Raw genomic sequence first — 15,750 nt, 5'->3', positions numbered from 1 at the left:
GTAAGACATGGATGTTTACAGAGCACTGTTAAGCAAGTGCTAATTCTATAATATTATAACAGTGGTCATCTGTAGTTAGTGTTTAGACTTATAGAGCAATGTTGAATAAAAGTATGTAATCCTGATTCCTCTTTACTTACACTGCATGTTCCATAGGTGTAAGATTTTGTTTTTAACTGTACATGTAGATGAATACTTTATTCCTATACTCCCATCTATTACCTTTAAATTTACGCATAGTACTTCAATGTCTAAGTTGCTGATTTGCGATGAAGTACAGTATTGAGTCTTTTCACCTGAAATTTTTGAATGGCCATTTTAAGAATTAACAATGTTATCTCAACATACAAAAACATATTCAAGACTTTTAGTCTTTACCAGGGTAGAATCACAGTAAATCCCAGTCTTTGATAGCCACAAGACACATTCCAGATGTTTCGATTCTGAGGAGGCTGAACCTCATCCATTTTCTTCCCCTTCCTAACCTAAATCTGAGGATAGTTATACTGTACTTACCCACCCATTCTTCCATATGCTTGAAATAATTGTGGAAAATCACAGTTCTGAGATATTTCATGTTACTAGCTCAGCTACTCAGATAATAGCTAATTTTCATTGATTAGTGTCACTTAAATCTTGGTTTGTTGTTTGCATTGTGGGGTTAAATATTTTTTCTTTCTTCCCCCTCCTAAATAGAGTTCAATAATTCCTGGACCACCATTCTTATTTGGAGCTTGCTCAGTGCTATTGGCCTTGCTTGTTGCCTTGTTCATTCCAGAATACAGAAACATGTCATTAAGACCTAGCAACTGGAAGAAACATATGAATAGCCACAGTCATCCACACAGTCCACAGGTTCCTGGTGATGCTAAAGAACCTTTACTTCAGGACACAAGTGTATGACCACAGGATGTATTTCAGTACCCATAGTAACTTATGATGAACACTGAAAACAAACTGTATTGGCTACAGTGTTAAAAAAATAGACAGTTCTGGTGCTGACCTATTAAATAATCCAGTATTCTGGGTGTTGCAACTCCAGGATTGTGTTGATCCTGTCAAGATTACAAACTTGTTGCAGTTATTGTGACCTCTGCATACTGGAATTGAACAAACTTTCAAGAAACAAATGTTACAACTATTTACTAAAACAAGCTCTTGGAACCTGTATTATTGAGGATTTCTGACTCTATGCTACTCCAATACTTTGTGGCATGGCTGGAAGTGAATTGTCATGTTAAAGTTATTCAACACTTGCATTTAAAAAAAAAACTATACAAATGGTTGAATGACAACGTGAGAACCGAAACTGGTCATTCCACACTTCACATTGAGGTATTTTGCTGTATATGGCTCGAGATCATCTGTCCTACTGCGATATGGAGAACTTGTCCAGCATCCATTTTAAGCATTACAACCAGGGTGGTTAGATACTTAAGCCTTAAATATTGTAGAAGCACTTGAACACGTTGAAAACCGGTTGCCAGTTTATCTGCAAGAATACTCAAGGCAGTACAATTGGATAAAGTCAAAACATTGCATGTGGTATTTCTTTCCAGTCTTTACAAAAATGGTGATTTTATTTTTTAAGCTAGCTTTGAAAGTTAAACTGTTTTATTCAGCCACTTTGTCTCAAGTATCATGTTGATGAGAATCTTTGACCAGGATTGGTGCTGGAATACCTTACTGTTATAGGCAGTGAAATGTATAACTCATTTCCACTTTCATCAGCAAGCTAGTCTAAAAGGCAGTTTGTCTTAAATGCTAATAGTTTCAAATCTTTACCAGATGCACTGTTAACTGTGGTTTTGCCATGTAAATCCAAATATTAAAATTTAATGCTACCCTTTCTATGCCTTGAGGTTTTGTTTTTTTTAAAAATCTGGTTATAATGAATGGTATTTATTTTAACTTCAAACTGAGTTATGTTGTTCATTGAACGTTAAGCCTTGAAAATGACATTGTTTTGTATGTTAGAATGTCTTCTTAATATAGTGGCCTTTTTAGCAATATGTTCCATTTTGTGATAAATAGAAGTGAAGTTAATCACTGTTTCAGTTTTGCAATATCAGCAGACTTAATGTTTGTGGGTATTGGAAATGTAACGAAAACAGTATTGCTTTTTGTAAAATAATGTCAATACATTTATAAAGTAACTCCTAAAGAAGTAAATTTCATTCTGTGGTGTTATTTTACTTAATGCCTTGTTTTACTTGAATCTGATGACCATAAGAAATCTCAATGTAAATATGTACTGTAATATTTAGATTTATTAAACTAAATAACAATTAAAGCTGAGTATTTGTTTCTAACTTGACAACTCAAAAGTAAAGGTATTATTATATGAACTGGTCCGTCGCTGAAGTGATTTCAAAACTTGCTTAAACTTTTCTAACATGTTGGTATTTCTTGATCTCATGAGTAAGCCAATCATGCTGTACCAGTAATTGTTTCATCAATGTGTAGGTTTTTTCAGATTTCTCTGAACCTGTTATTGCTCTGATTCTTGATCTATACTTAAACTTTGGTTTAGGATAGCAGAGAGTTTCTAAAAATTATGTAAATAACTGGTTATTGAAACTATCATGGTAATCATATTTTGCACACAATTTGTAGAACTTAGTTGCTAACAGTGACCTTAAACATATAAAAACAAAAATACAAATTTGAACATCCATTGCCATGTTCAGTGACAAATAGCAACTAACTGTAAATGATACTGCAATACCCTGAAAACAGACACAATATATAAAAGATTATTTACAGGTATTTACAAAAAAGGAATAGACTGCAGGCAACCTTAACTTTCAACTGAATAGATTGCCACCTTCCATGTCAAACAAACAGTCAACACCTCAAATTACAAGAAGCCAACTCGGCCAATTCTAAAATATCACCTAACTGAAGGTAAATTATATAACATTATTGTTCCATCACCTAAAATGCAATTAGCTGATTTAAAAACAAACTAAAAACGAAGCAAGAGTCAATAGGAATATAAAAGCACTTATTTAATTTTTATTGGGCATTACTGGTTTATTGGGCTTTATAATTTATACATTTGTTTCATCCCAGTATTGTCATAAATGCCACACCATTGTACAAATTTTCTAACAAATATGTAAATACTTATCATCTTAAAAATACCTGGCATATGTCATCAGAATTAAGTCTCATCAAAAATGCCATGTTTGACTTACGACCAAAAGTTAATTTTCCGAACTTCCTTTTGTTATTGATCTGTATAATCCAGGTCTGATACATGAGAAAAAGAAGTGCCAGTCTGCCACTTTAAACATTCATTCCCTCCACCACCAACTCAGTGGCAGCAGTGTTTATTTCATGGTATACAGTGCATCTTGTGTGTTTTAAAGAAAAACGCCATGCCTTCAACAACCTAAGTAGATTAAACGCCCAGGTCCCTCTGTCCCAGCATGCTTTTGTAGAACTGTCCATTTAAGTCTACATTGTCTCTCCTTTCTAATATCATCCCACATTTTCCTTTAATAAATTGCAACCGGGCAGACAAGTGGCAATTTATTAGTGGTATTCTCACTCTTTGCTGCACCTCCAAGTTCTGAAACTTTACACTGCACTCCAAAAGCCAATTCAATTATATATTTAAAAAGTCTTTCCTTACCCATCTCATGGGTTTCTCCATAATTGCCAAATTCATTTTTAAATCCCGTGCAAAACAGCATAACTTGCAGCAATAGCTTTGAAGAAACTAAAGTATCTATTTCCCATCAGTCAGTCCAGATGTTAGACTAGCCAAACTTTTCTCTCAATATTTGGAGTAGGGGAGCCAGTCAAGTTAACTGCAGAATCAGGATGGTTCCAGTTCTTGTTCACAGAAATATGTAGAAGCTGGAGGAAGATGTCCAGGTTTTGCCATTTGTGTTCCTATTGTAGATGAAAATTATTTCAGGTGTTAATAAATAGTATTATGTGTGAAGAGTTTTGCGGAATAGCTTTCCAATGTTAATTACTTTTAGATCTATGCACAAGTTTAATATTGCAAATGTGCTATTAGTTATCAAATATTTTAATTCCCACACACCCAAGCAATGATACAATAAATACTTTTAGCACATGTTTTCCACAACCATACAATGTTATTTTGCACTTTGAAATTTCATTTTAATTTGGGAGGCCAAAGAATAAACAATAAAACAGCACTAAAGTAAAAACTATTACGGATAGCTGTATCCAGCTAACCTGAAGACATTGCTTGAAGCTCAGAAATGTTAGGATTTAAGATTCAAATATCCCTGTGAGGAAACTGATCACATATGTTAAGTCTGTCAGAGATACTATTCTTACCGGAATTGAATATACTGTGAGCAAACAGTCCTCGTAGAGGAATGCTATCTTGACGCTGCTTAAAATACTTTGATCCTAAATCAAAGTTACTATAAGGAGAAAAACAGAACCAAAAAAAAATTAACCAAAGTGTAAATATGGTTATGCAATTAGTAAGATACAAGTCATAAATGCCAAAAATAAATTTCACAGTAACACACTTTTCTTTGTCTGGTGATGGAGCTGTGCATAATCCAACTGGAAATTTGGGTTTTGAAGTCATGGAAGATGTACTTGAGTTTAAAAATTGTGTGTTAGTCTGAACCTGTCAAAAATGAAAAACATATTTGACTACAGATGTGATTGTGACCAATAAAATAGTTAAGCAGCTTAATACAGAATTTTAGACCAAAATAAAGTTAATATTTGGAAATTAAGAATAATTTGACAGCCCAAAATGAGCTTTTATTTCCATAGGAGTGTTCTTTAAAAAATCCACCAAAAAGCCACAAAAGCTAAAGAAAAATGATTTAAATTGTTGATTACATCGCTTCTCCAGCATTCCATCACTGTTCCACTGAATGTAAGACAAGTGGGAAGTTGCACAGAAAAAAGAAAATTCAAATGGGCTACACACTATTTCTTTATTCTTAATACCTCAATAAACTGATTATTAGTGAAATCTAACAAATAAGATTTTCCTTCTAAATTGAGTAAAATGTTTCTGAACTGTTTACGTTTCTTGTATTCTGCCATATGATTTAAGCAACACATTAACCAAGCCCTGAGAAGTGTTCTGTGCTCATGATGGTGCATTAACAATGCATACTAAAGAACAAGTGCCTAGTGAAAAATAGACAGGCTTTCCCATGCCTTGGACTGACCATTAGCATTAGGAAGACAAATGCCTTGGTTGAGATGTTCCCATGCTGTCATCTATCAGCACTGATAATGTGCCACTGATGGTTGTTGGTAGCCTCACATATCTCGGCTTCACAATCAGCAATGATTGCAATTTGGTGCTGAAATCAATAACAGCTGTGGCTTTTGCATCATGTGTATGTCCAAGCTGAGCAGAAGTTTGTGGAACAGTGGCAACCTTACTGAGAAACCAAATGGCAAGTTGACCAAGCCTTAATCCTTAGCAGCCTTGGCCAGTGGTAAGAATGTACAGGATATGTTTGGTGGGAGGAAACGGTTGAGCAGTTTCCAGCTTCACTGTCTCAGATATTTTCTTGGTATCTTTTGACTGACCAAGTTATTAACTCTCACATCTTTGAGCATGTTAATTCCACCAGCTTATGCTCATTGATAAGCCATTGCATCTGCTCTGATTTTGCCAGATTCATCACATGAACAATGGTGATATATCTTTTGCATGGGTGAATTGGTCACTCTGTGTCCAAACCCAGATGCTAAAAAGACACATGCAATCTCACCAGGTAATAAATTAATGATCAAGTACCTGAAACACATGCATTTTGTACAGACTCAAGCAAATTACGAATTAAATACATAGAACATAGAAAGGTACAGCACAGAATGGGCCCTTCGGCCCACAATGTTGTGCTGAGGATTATTCCTAATGTAAAATAATCCTAAAGTAAAATAAAATCATCTAACCTACGCACCCCTCAATTCACTGCTGTCCATGTGCATGTCCAGCAGTCGCTTAAGATGTTCCTAATGTCTCTGCTTCCACCACCATCACTGGCAACGCATTCCATGTATTCACAACTCTCTGCATAAAGAATCTACCTCTGACATCTCCTCTATACCTTTCTCCTAATATCTTAAAACTATGACCCCCTCGTGCCAGTCAGTCCTGCCCTGGGGAAAGTTTCTGGCTATTGACTCTATCCATACCTCCCATTACCTTATACACCTCGATCAGGTCACCCCTCTTCCTCTTTCTCTCCAGAGACAACTCTGAGCTTAGTCAACCTCTCTTCATACGACAAGCCTACCCATCCAGGCAGCATCCCTTCTTTGCACCCTCTCCAAAGCCTCTGTATCTTTCATAGTGGGGCAACCAGAACTGGACACAATATTCCAAGTGTGGTCTCACCAGGGACTTGTAGAGCTGTAGCAAAACCTCTTAAACTTGATCCCCCCCTGTTAATGAAAGCCAAAACACCACATGTTTTCCTAACAACCTTACCCATTTGGATGGCAATTTTGAGGGATCTATGTACTTGAACACCAAAATCCCTCTGTTCCTCCACACTGCCAAGAATCCTGTCTTTAATCCTATATTCAACGTTCAAGTTTGACCTTCCAAAATGCATCACTTCGCATTTATCCAGGTTGGACTCCACCTGCCATTTCTCAGCCCAGCTCTGCATCCTATTTATGTCATGCTGCAACCCTCAATACTATCAACGGCACCTCTACCTGTGTGTCAACCGCAAATTTACTAACCCACCCCTCAACCTCTTCATCCAAATCATTTATAAAAACTACAAAGAGCAGAGGCCCAAGAACAGAGGCCTGCGGGACACCACTCAACGCTGACCTCCAGGCAGAATACTTTCCATCTATAACCACTCTCTGCCTTCTGTCAGCCAACCAATTCTGAATTCAGATAGCCAAATCTCCCAACTTTATTAATGAGCCTACCATGGGGAACCTGATCAAATGCCTTGTTGAAGTCCATGTACACCAAATCCACTGTTCGACCTTCGTCGACCTGTCTTGTCACTTCCTCAAAGAACTCAATAGGATTAGTTAGGCATGACCTGATCCTCACAAAGCCATGCTGACTGCCTTGAATCACGCTATGCTTTTCCAAATAACCATAAATCCTATCTCTCAGAATTCTTTCCAAAACCTTGCTGACCACAGATGTACGACTGACTGGTTTGTAATTGCTAGGGATTTCCCTATTACCTTTCTTGAAAAGAGGAACATCATTCGCCTCCTTCCAATCTTCCAGTATGACTCCCATGGAGAGTGAGGAAGCAAAGATCTTCACCAGCGGCTTAGCAACCTCCTTTTTCACTTCCCAGAGCAGTTTGGATAAATCTGGTCTGACCCTGGGGACATACCAATTTTAAATGTTTGCCAAAATTTCCAGTACATCAACTTCATTGTTTGCCAAAATTTCCAGCACACGGTTCAGACATTATTGAGGGAGGTATGGTCATGGGTCACTGACACTTGTACTGGAGAAAAAGGGAGTTGTCCTGTTTGGATAAGTTCCATTTCAACCAGGCTGGAATCAGAGTCCTGCCAAATTATGTAACTAAGGCTGTAAACAAAATACAAGAATATAAGGAATAGGAGCAGGAGTAGGGCATTCAGCCCCTCAATCCTGCCCTGTCTATCATTCAACAAGATCATGACTGATCTGCCTGAGATCTCAACTCCTTTTTCTTGCCAGCTCTGTATTGCAGTCAACTGCATGATATTTCAAAAATTTATCTACCTCCTCTTTAGAACACTTTCCATCTAGCTTTTACAACTCTGGGTACAGAATTCCAGACATCGAATATCCTCAGAGTCGAAATTCCTTCCAACCTCAGTTTTAAATGATAGTTGGACAATAATGGGACAGTGTCCCCAGGTCTGAGATTGCCCCACAAGGAACATCTCTACATTTACCCTCTCAAGACCTCTCAGAATCCTCATGTTCCAATAAAGGTCACCCTTCAGTCTCTTAAACAGTAATGAATAAAGGCCTAACCTGTTCTTGATAAGTCAACCTCTTCATTCCAGGAATTAGATTAATGCATTTCATTTGAACAGCCTCCAATGCGACTATCCTTTCTTAAAAACAGGATGAAAACCGTACACAGTACTCCAAATGAGCCTCATCAACACAATGTATAGTTGTAACAATAAAGAACAGAGGAAAGAATTCAGAAGAACAAATACTAATGAGAAAAGTCAAGGCATGAGAGCAGTGTGGGACAGGAGGTGACAGAGTTTAATATTAATCATCAAATAGCAAGGTCCATGCAAAGAATATAATTAAAAAATAAAACTAAAGGCTCTGTATGTGAAAGCGCAAAGCATTCATAACAAGATAGACTAAGTAACAGCACATATTAAGATAAATCAATTTTAACTAATCGTAAGGTGACCAACATTAGATTAGATTCCCTACAGTGTGGAAACAGGCCTTTTGGCCTAACAAGTCCACATCGACCTTACGATGAGTAACCCACCCAGACCCATTCCCCTACCCTATATTTACCCCTGACTATGGGCAATTTAACATGGCCAATTCACCTGACCTGCACATCTTTGTATTGTGGGCGGAAACAGGTGCACCCGGAGGAAACCCACGCAGACACAGGGAGAATGTGCAAGCTGCACACAGACAGTTGCCCCAGATGGAAATTGAACCCAGGTCCCTGGCACTGTGAGGCAGCAGTGCTAACCACTGAGGCACTGTGCCGCCCAACATTATTTTCCAGTAAACTAAATGTTTCAAAACAATAGGTAGGATGGAAGAGGAGTAGCAGCCCTAATAATAAAGAATAACATAAAGGATTTTGGTCTTTATTTCAAAGGGAATGGAGCATAAAACTAGGGAGGTGTTACAAAAATTATACAAATCATTAGATGGACCAGATTTGGGCCCCTTATCCAAGGAAGGATACACTGGCATGGAAGGCAGTCCAGAGAAGGTTCAATAGGTTGATTTGGGGACAGAAGGACTGTCTTTTGAGTACAGGTTGAGCAGATTGGGCTTTGTACTCATTAGGCTTTAGAGACATGAGAGGCAACCTCATGAAACATGCGAGGCTCTTAAGGGGCTTAACAGGGTAGATGAAAAGAGGTTGTTTCCCTTTGTTAAGGGTCAAAGACCAACTTTAAGTGTTGTCTATTAAAGAAAGACGAGGAGGAATTTCCACATGAAAGTAGAGTTATCAGACCAGCCACGATCTCACTGAATACCAGAACAGACTCGATGGGTGTAAAAGTCTACTTTTGCTCCTACTTCATATGGTCTTTTCAGTGGGAAAAGATGCTGGCTCAGAAGATCAGGTAGAATCAGAATGGATAGGATTAGAAATTAAAAGGGTCAGAAAACGGTGCAGGGAATAGTTTATAGACCCCTTAATACAAATAGACAGAATATCAAGCAAGTAATAAATTTAATTTGTGATAAAAAAGAGCAAAGTAACATTTGTACAGTATATTTTCAAAGGGACTGGACATAAATTGGCAAAGGTGGTCTGAAAGGTAAGCTTTTGCGAGTTTTCTGAAACAATACATTATGGAACTAATTCAAGGTAAAGTCACTTAAAATCTTGTGCTGTGTAATGTGGCAGGTATAATTGGTAATCTCACAGGAGAAGATCATTTGCAAAAAAGGTGAATATAACACAATTGAATTCTGTACCACATTTGAAAGTGATGGGTCATACACAAATTTTAAAAAAAGAGTCAAAAACAAAGGCATGAGAGGATAGCGGACCAAGGCTGATGGGTCAAATAGCCCAAAGTATATCTGGAGCTTTGAAAGAAACAATTCAAAGTTACCGACCAAAATTTATTCAATTAAAAAGGAAAATTCAATGAAAAATCAATTCATGGTTTAGTTGTGAGTCAATGATAGTGTTTTGAAGGTAAGGGGTACCTTTAAGAGAGTGGAAAAGCTAGCAAGCACTGAGATAGACACACAGAGTCCGGAACAAAGTAACAATGTAACGCTTGATCAGAACAGCTAGCACTGACTGGATTGCTATGAGACAAAAACAAATTCAAATTCAGCTTATCAGTTTAAATTATGTCCCCCCCCAAAAAAATCAAACTCCAATCAAGTTTGAATTTAGTATTTTGACAATATTAGAATCCCTACAGTGTGGAAGCAGGCCCAACAAGTCCATACCAACCCTCCGAAAGGTATCCCAACCAGACGCATTCCCCTATTACTCTACATTTACCCCTGACTAATGCATCTAACCTACACATCCCTGAACACTATGGACAATTTAGCTTGGCCAATTCACCTAACCTGCACATGTTTGGATTGTGGGAGGAAACCAGAGCACCAGAGAAAACCCAAGCAGACATGGGGAAAATGTGCAAACTCCACACAGACAGTTGCCAGTGGCTGGAATTGAATCGTGTCCCTGGCACTACGAGGCAGCAGTGCTAACCACAGGGCAGTTGTGCCGCCATGGCCATGTTAAGACCAATGAAATGATCCGGTGCTTTGGGGTATAAGACCAGGAAAAATTGAACAGTTGGATGAGAACTGCCAAGCCACCAACATCTGCACAGTGCTCGTAGAATAGCTGTCTTAAAAAGGTACCTTTATCAATCGATGACCTGTGAAACAGAAATCCCTAAGAAGAAGAAAAGAAGACAGAGGAAGATACAAAGAGAAAATTCAACAGCTGGCTGGTTTTGAAATTTGAATTTTTGGTAAATCTTAATCAGGGGTTTTATCAGACTAGTATTGTAGAGGGGAAGGTAAAAGGTTTAGACAAATGAGTTGTAAATAGTTGTTAATTAATTATTCTCTGTTAGGCTTTAAAAAATAAAGTTATTCGTTTTTACTTTAAATAGTGAATTTTGGGATAGTTCTTTGCCTCTCGATTTTAACAGATTACGGCCCAGGTTAAATTTGGATTGTTGCAGGTTTAAATTTGCGGGGATGGGGGGGGATTGGCTGGGTGGGTTTAACCCCAGGTTGTAACAATAGTATTCAATCAAAAGAAGAAACAATGTCACGAACAGTGCCAGTAAATTTGAGGATTGAGTGTGTTTTAGAAAGCTTCAAACACTAACTAAGAATAGAACATGGGGATAAAACTACTCAGGAATATAAAAACAGATGATTTCAGGAGCTTTAGAAGTTCCTGAGAGGAATGTCCTAGGCCCAATCATCTTCAGCGATCATCCTTTAAGATGTAAATGGAATGGAATGTTAATTAAAGAATTCAGCATTCAGCATAATCTGCAACCCGTCACATCTGTATCCACTACCAGGACCAGGATCAGGACAATATTCATGCTTGGATTCACAATCGCAAGCAATATTCATGCGTGGCTGTTGTGTGGCAATGAGCATTTGTAACAAGAGAGATTGATTTTCATCAGTGTTATAATTGCTAAACCAGCATGATCAACATTTTGGGGTTGACCACAGAAATATTGTGAATACAAGAGCGGGTCACAGGCTTGGAATTCTGTTGTGACTAACTCACATCCTGACTCCCAAATGCCTATCCAGGAGTGTGATGGAAAACTCTCCAATACGCCTGGAAGAGTGCAGCTCCAAGAAGACTCCAAGTGCTTAACATTGAGCAAAACAGGCCTTTGACATAAAATACCTTAAACATTCACTCCATCACTGGCACGAGCTACAATGCACTCAATCAAAAGGTGCAAAGCAGCAACTCACAAAGGGTTCTCTAACAACCCATTCCAAACTCACATTCTCTACCATCTAGAAAAACAAGGGCAGAAGATGCATGGAACACGACCACTTCCAAATTCTCTTCAAAGGCATTTTGACTTGGAAATATATCAACTTTCACCATTGTTACTCTATTAAGTTGTAGTGGTTCAAGACACTTACTACCACCTTATATAAAGGTATTTAGGAATGGGCAACAAGTGCCTTGTCAGCAATGTTAACATTCCATGAATGAATACGAAGAAGGGACGCACCTATGCAGACTGAAAATTTAATTACTTGGACAAAACTATCTTATATTTCATTTACTTAGTCAAGTAAATATAAAAGGTTACTGTGAGCATGGTACCATCAATTCAATTGAATTAATCCAACTGCCACATAAAAAGGTTTTCTTTTATGATGTACTTACCATTTTCATTAGTTTTAAGAAGCTGCTTGCTTTCCTCCAATTTCTCCATTGATCCTTTTAATTGCTCTTGCAATTTTTATACCTATAGGAAGAATAGCACCTTGAAATTATGCATTGCTCCAACTTTCAATCATATATCCATTCCAAGACAAGGTAAAGTTGCTGTAGTCCTGCTCTCATGGCAGAGGGACAACTGGTTCAACCGGAGGGTTATGACGCTACAGGCAAGGAGAGAGGTTAGGTTAGGAAGGAGAGTGCTCCATGGTATTCTCAGCCAGCACAAGAACTAAGCCGGCATTGTTGGCATCACTGCATCATGAACCAGCCATCCAGCCAACTGAACTAACCAACCCCCTAATTATAGGATGAGGTGTGACTGGATGTATAAGAATAGAGTCATGTTTGAAAGTAATAAGAAGGGAAGTAATTGGATTTGGTTGGAATGCAAATTGGTGCTTGGCACAAAGCAATAATGCATTTTTGGAAATGAGAGAACAGAATAGGTCGCAAGGGTGTAACAAGGGTGGGAAGGTGCATGTTATAGGTCTTGAATGGCTAATAAATATGTAAGAAATGAGGTGTTAACTGCCAAGGGCAAGGCAAGAGCAGACTGAAGGTAAGGGAAAATTAATGCCCAGGGTAGATGTTTTAAAAGGATTTCCTAATCAATTTGTTGGCTTTTGCTAGGAATGGTTAGCAGAGGCTATTGCATGCAGAGATTTATTTAATTGAAACGTGGTATTTGAGGAAACAGAATCATTATCTTACCAAAATTAATAAAGAAAATGTTTCTAGTTCAAAAACATTTTACCATTTGCCATGTTTATTACAAGCATATTTTCTTCCCCACACCCAAGCCAATCAATCAATCCTTCCCTTTCATCTTAAGCAACTCAAGGATCACAGTGACAGTCAGTAGGAAGGTAAATGTTGGGACATGAAACAGTCGAGCTAGAGATGGTCACATTAACAAGTGCATGCTGTCTAATTCAATATGATTGTGGTGTGGTGCTGGCACTGAACATACTGTTAAGTGACTGCATGTCCAAGTAGAGCTACCAAATCATTACCATCTACCACAAATTAAAGTAAACCTGCACCTCTTAAAAGGAGGTGCAGTTTGACTGAAGGAAAAGATTCTAGAAGTTAATCTACAACTAATTCTGGCCTGGAAAAGATAGCAGCCTCTAAGATTTTGATCTCTGCATTAAAATATCTGATGGCCTCAGTGCAGAGGAGAGATGGCATCAATCCGTACTAGTTAGGAGGCGCTCCAGACAAATTTTGTGAAGAGAGCAGAATCAGGACAGTCATGGATTTTCAACTCCAGAAATCTAGAACAGAGGACCTAGATGTAATGCTGCAAAACGTTCAATGGCCTCACAAATGATCAACATCAATTAATTTAGTCTCAAATGCTACCAAGTGTACCACTAGCTTCACTTTCTTTCATTTAGGTCAGCATTTATTGCTCGTATCAAAGTTGACCAGAAGGTAAGCTAAAGTACTGCAGTTCTTGGGGCATAGGGACAGTCAGTGCTTTTTGGGTGGGAGTTTTAGGATTTTGATTCAGTAAAAGTGAAGAAATTGTGATATAGCTTGAAGGAGGGGAGGCGATGGTCTCATTGTATTATCGCCATATAAATACTGTGGCAATTTAATTCAGACACCTAGATAATGTCTTGGGAATCCAAGTTCAAATCCTGCCATGTTGGATGGCAGAATCTGAATATAATTTGAAAAGCCTGGAATTAAGAGTCAAATGATGATCATGAAACTATTGTCAATTGTTGAAAAAGCCCATCTGGTTCACTAATGTCCTTTAGGGCAGGACACTGCTGTCTTTATCTAGTCTGGCCTACATGTGAATCCAGACCCAGAAAATAGGGTTGACTCTTAATTGCCCTCAGTCAATTACATATGTATAATAAATGCTGGCCTGGCCAGAGACACCCATATTTTAGAGTCATACAGTAAGAAGCACACCTTTTGGTCCAAACTTCCATGCCAACCAAATTTCCCAAACTAAACTAGTCCCATTTGCCTGCATTTAGCCCATATTCTCTTAAACCCTTCCTAATCATGTACCTGTCCAAATGTCTTTTAAATGTTGTAACTGTACTTGGATCTACCACTTCCTCTGGCAATTTGTTCCATATATGAATTACCCTTTGAGTGAAAAAGTTGCTCAAGTCCCTTTTAAACCTTTCTCCTCTCATCTTAAAATTATGTCCTCAAGTTTTCAACTCCCCAACCCGAGGGAAAAGACCTGTGTTTTCATCTTAGATAAGTCCCTAAATATTTTATAAACCTCTATAAAAGGTCACCCCTCACCCTCCGAACGCTTCAGTGAAAAAAAAGTCTCAGCTTATCCAGCCTCTCATTATAACTCAAACCCCCCACAGTCATGGCAACATCCTTGTAAATATTTTCTGCACCCTCTCCAATGTAATAATATGAATAAAAAAGGTACATGTCTGGAAGAGGAGTTTCAAGTGGTGGTATTCCCATACATCCACTGGTCTCGACTTTCCAGTTGGTAAAAGTCACAGGTTTGGAAGGTGCTACTGAAGGAACATGAGTGAGTTATTACAATGTATTCTGTAGATGGTGCACACTGCTATCATTATGTGTTGATGGTACCTCATCCATCAGCTACCAATCAAGCAGGAATCTTTGTCCTGGTCAGTTGAATGTTGAGTATTAAAGCTAGATCTAGGCAAGTGAAGAATATTCCATCATACTCTTGACTGGTGCCTTGTAGATGGTGGGCAGGTTTTGAGGGAGGAAAAAGACAGGTTATGCAGTGCAGAATTCCTAGCCTTTGACCTGCTCTCTTGTAGCCACAGTATTTATATGGCTGATTCAGTTTCTGTACAATAGTAACCCCCAGAAAGTTGATAGTGGGGTCTTCGTTACATCAATGCCAATGAATATCCCAGAAAAATGTTGGAAATCATCATTGCTTGACACATTACTTAATGCAAACTCCTACGATTCACCTACAAAAAATATTTATCCATCATGACTATTCCCAACATTTACTACATAATTTTGCCCCACCTCACATGCTTAATATCTCTACAAGCCACAACCTCTCACCTCCCAGCTTGTACACAGCTAGCTATTTAACCATGACAGCCACATCACTCAAACAAGTCACATCACAATCCCCAGTTTCTTGCAGGAACTGCAAGTTGAAACACATTTCAGATTATATTTCCGCTTTGAGTCAATGGCCAGTGAAATTTCATTGGAGGCACATTCTTGTTTTCCTCAAAAGAAAAATGGAAGGAAGTTTTCCCATGTGTTGGGATGAGAATTTTTGATGTGGAGGGTCTGGAATTTCATGGAAATTAGCAACCTTGGTGGAGGATAGAGATTTAGCTTTGAACTGGAGATAATACCAAGCTTTCATGTAATTTACTTAGACTGTGGAAGCAGCCAATCTAGAGGTTGAAGTTAAGAACAAAAGTACAAGTTAACGGTATGCATCAAAATCAATTTCCACAAGTGTCCAAAATGCTCAGATGCAGGAAATTGGGACCTATCCATGATATCACTTAGAAACTCTTTGCATAGCAGAATTGGTCAGCCCATTAAATATGTCCCAACTGACAATGAACTAGTGTGTGATATATAACATTATATCTGGTAG

General features: G+C 38.2%; 2 protein-coding genes across 2 annotated transcripts in view; one reads left to right on the top strand and one right to left on the bottom strand.

Annotated features, from left to right (window-relative positions):
• mfsd14a1 (major facilitator superfamily domain containing 14A 1) overlaps positions 1 to 1,871 on the top strand; it is a 29,273-nt gene extending 27,402 nt beyond the window's left edge. The window contains exon 12 of the mRNA XM_072573784.1: positions 697 to 1,871. Within this exon, the coding sequence (XP_072429885.1) occupies positions 697 to 903 (207 nt within the window). The 3' untranslated portion in view covers positions 904 to 1,871. The remainder of the gene's footprint in view (positions 1 to 696) is intronic.
• A 1,175-nt stretch (positions 1,872 to 3,046) lies between these two features.
• Positions 3,047 to 15,750, bottom strand: part of LOC140479353 (spindle assembly abnormal protein 6 homolog) — a gene marked incomplete at its 5' end in the record, with an annotated part of 39,637 nt that continues 26,933 nt past the window's right edge. The window contains 6 exons of the mRNA XM_072573262.1: positions 3,047 to 3,903; positions 4,324 to 4,412; positions 4,524 to 4,627; positions 5,285 to 5,405; positions 9,937 to 9,997; positions 12,093 to 12,162. Of these exons, the coding sequence (XP_072429363.1) occupies positions 3,827 to 3,903; positions 4,324 to 4,412; positions 4,524 to 4,627; positions 5,285 to 5,405; positions 9,937 to 9,997; positions 12,093 to 12,162 (522 nt within the window). The remainder of the gene's footprint in view (positions 3,904 to 4,323; positions 4,413 to 4,523; positions 4,628 to 5,284; positions 5,406 to 9,936; positions 9,998 to 12,092; positions 12,163 to 15,750) is intronic.

Source organism: Chiloscyllium punctatum, chromosome 7 (assembly GCF_047496795.1).
Source record: "Chiloscyllium punctatum isolate Juve2018m chromosome 7, sChiPun1.3, whole genome shotgun sequence".
NCBI classification, from domain to species: domain Eukaryota; kingdom Metazoa; phylum Chordata; class Chondrichthyes; order Orectolobiformes; family Hemiscylliidae; genus Chiloscyllium; species Chiloscyllium punctatum.
This window is presented reverse-complemented; position numbering and strand designations above follow the sequence as displayed.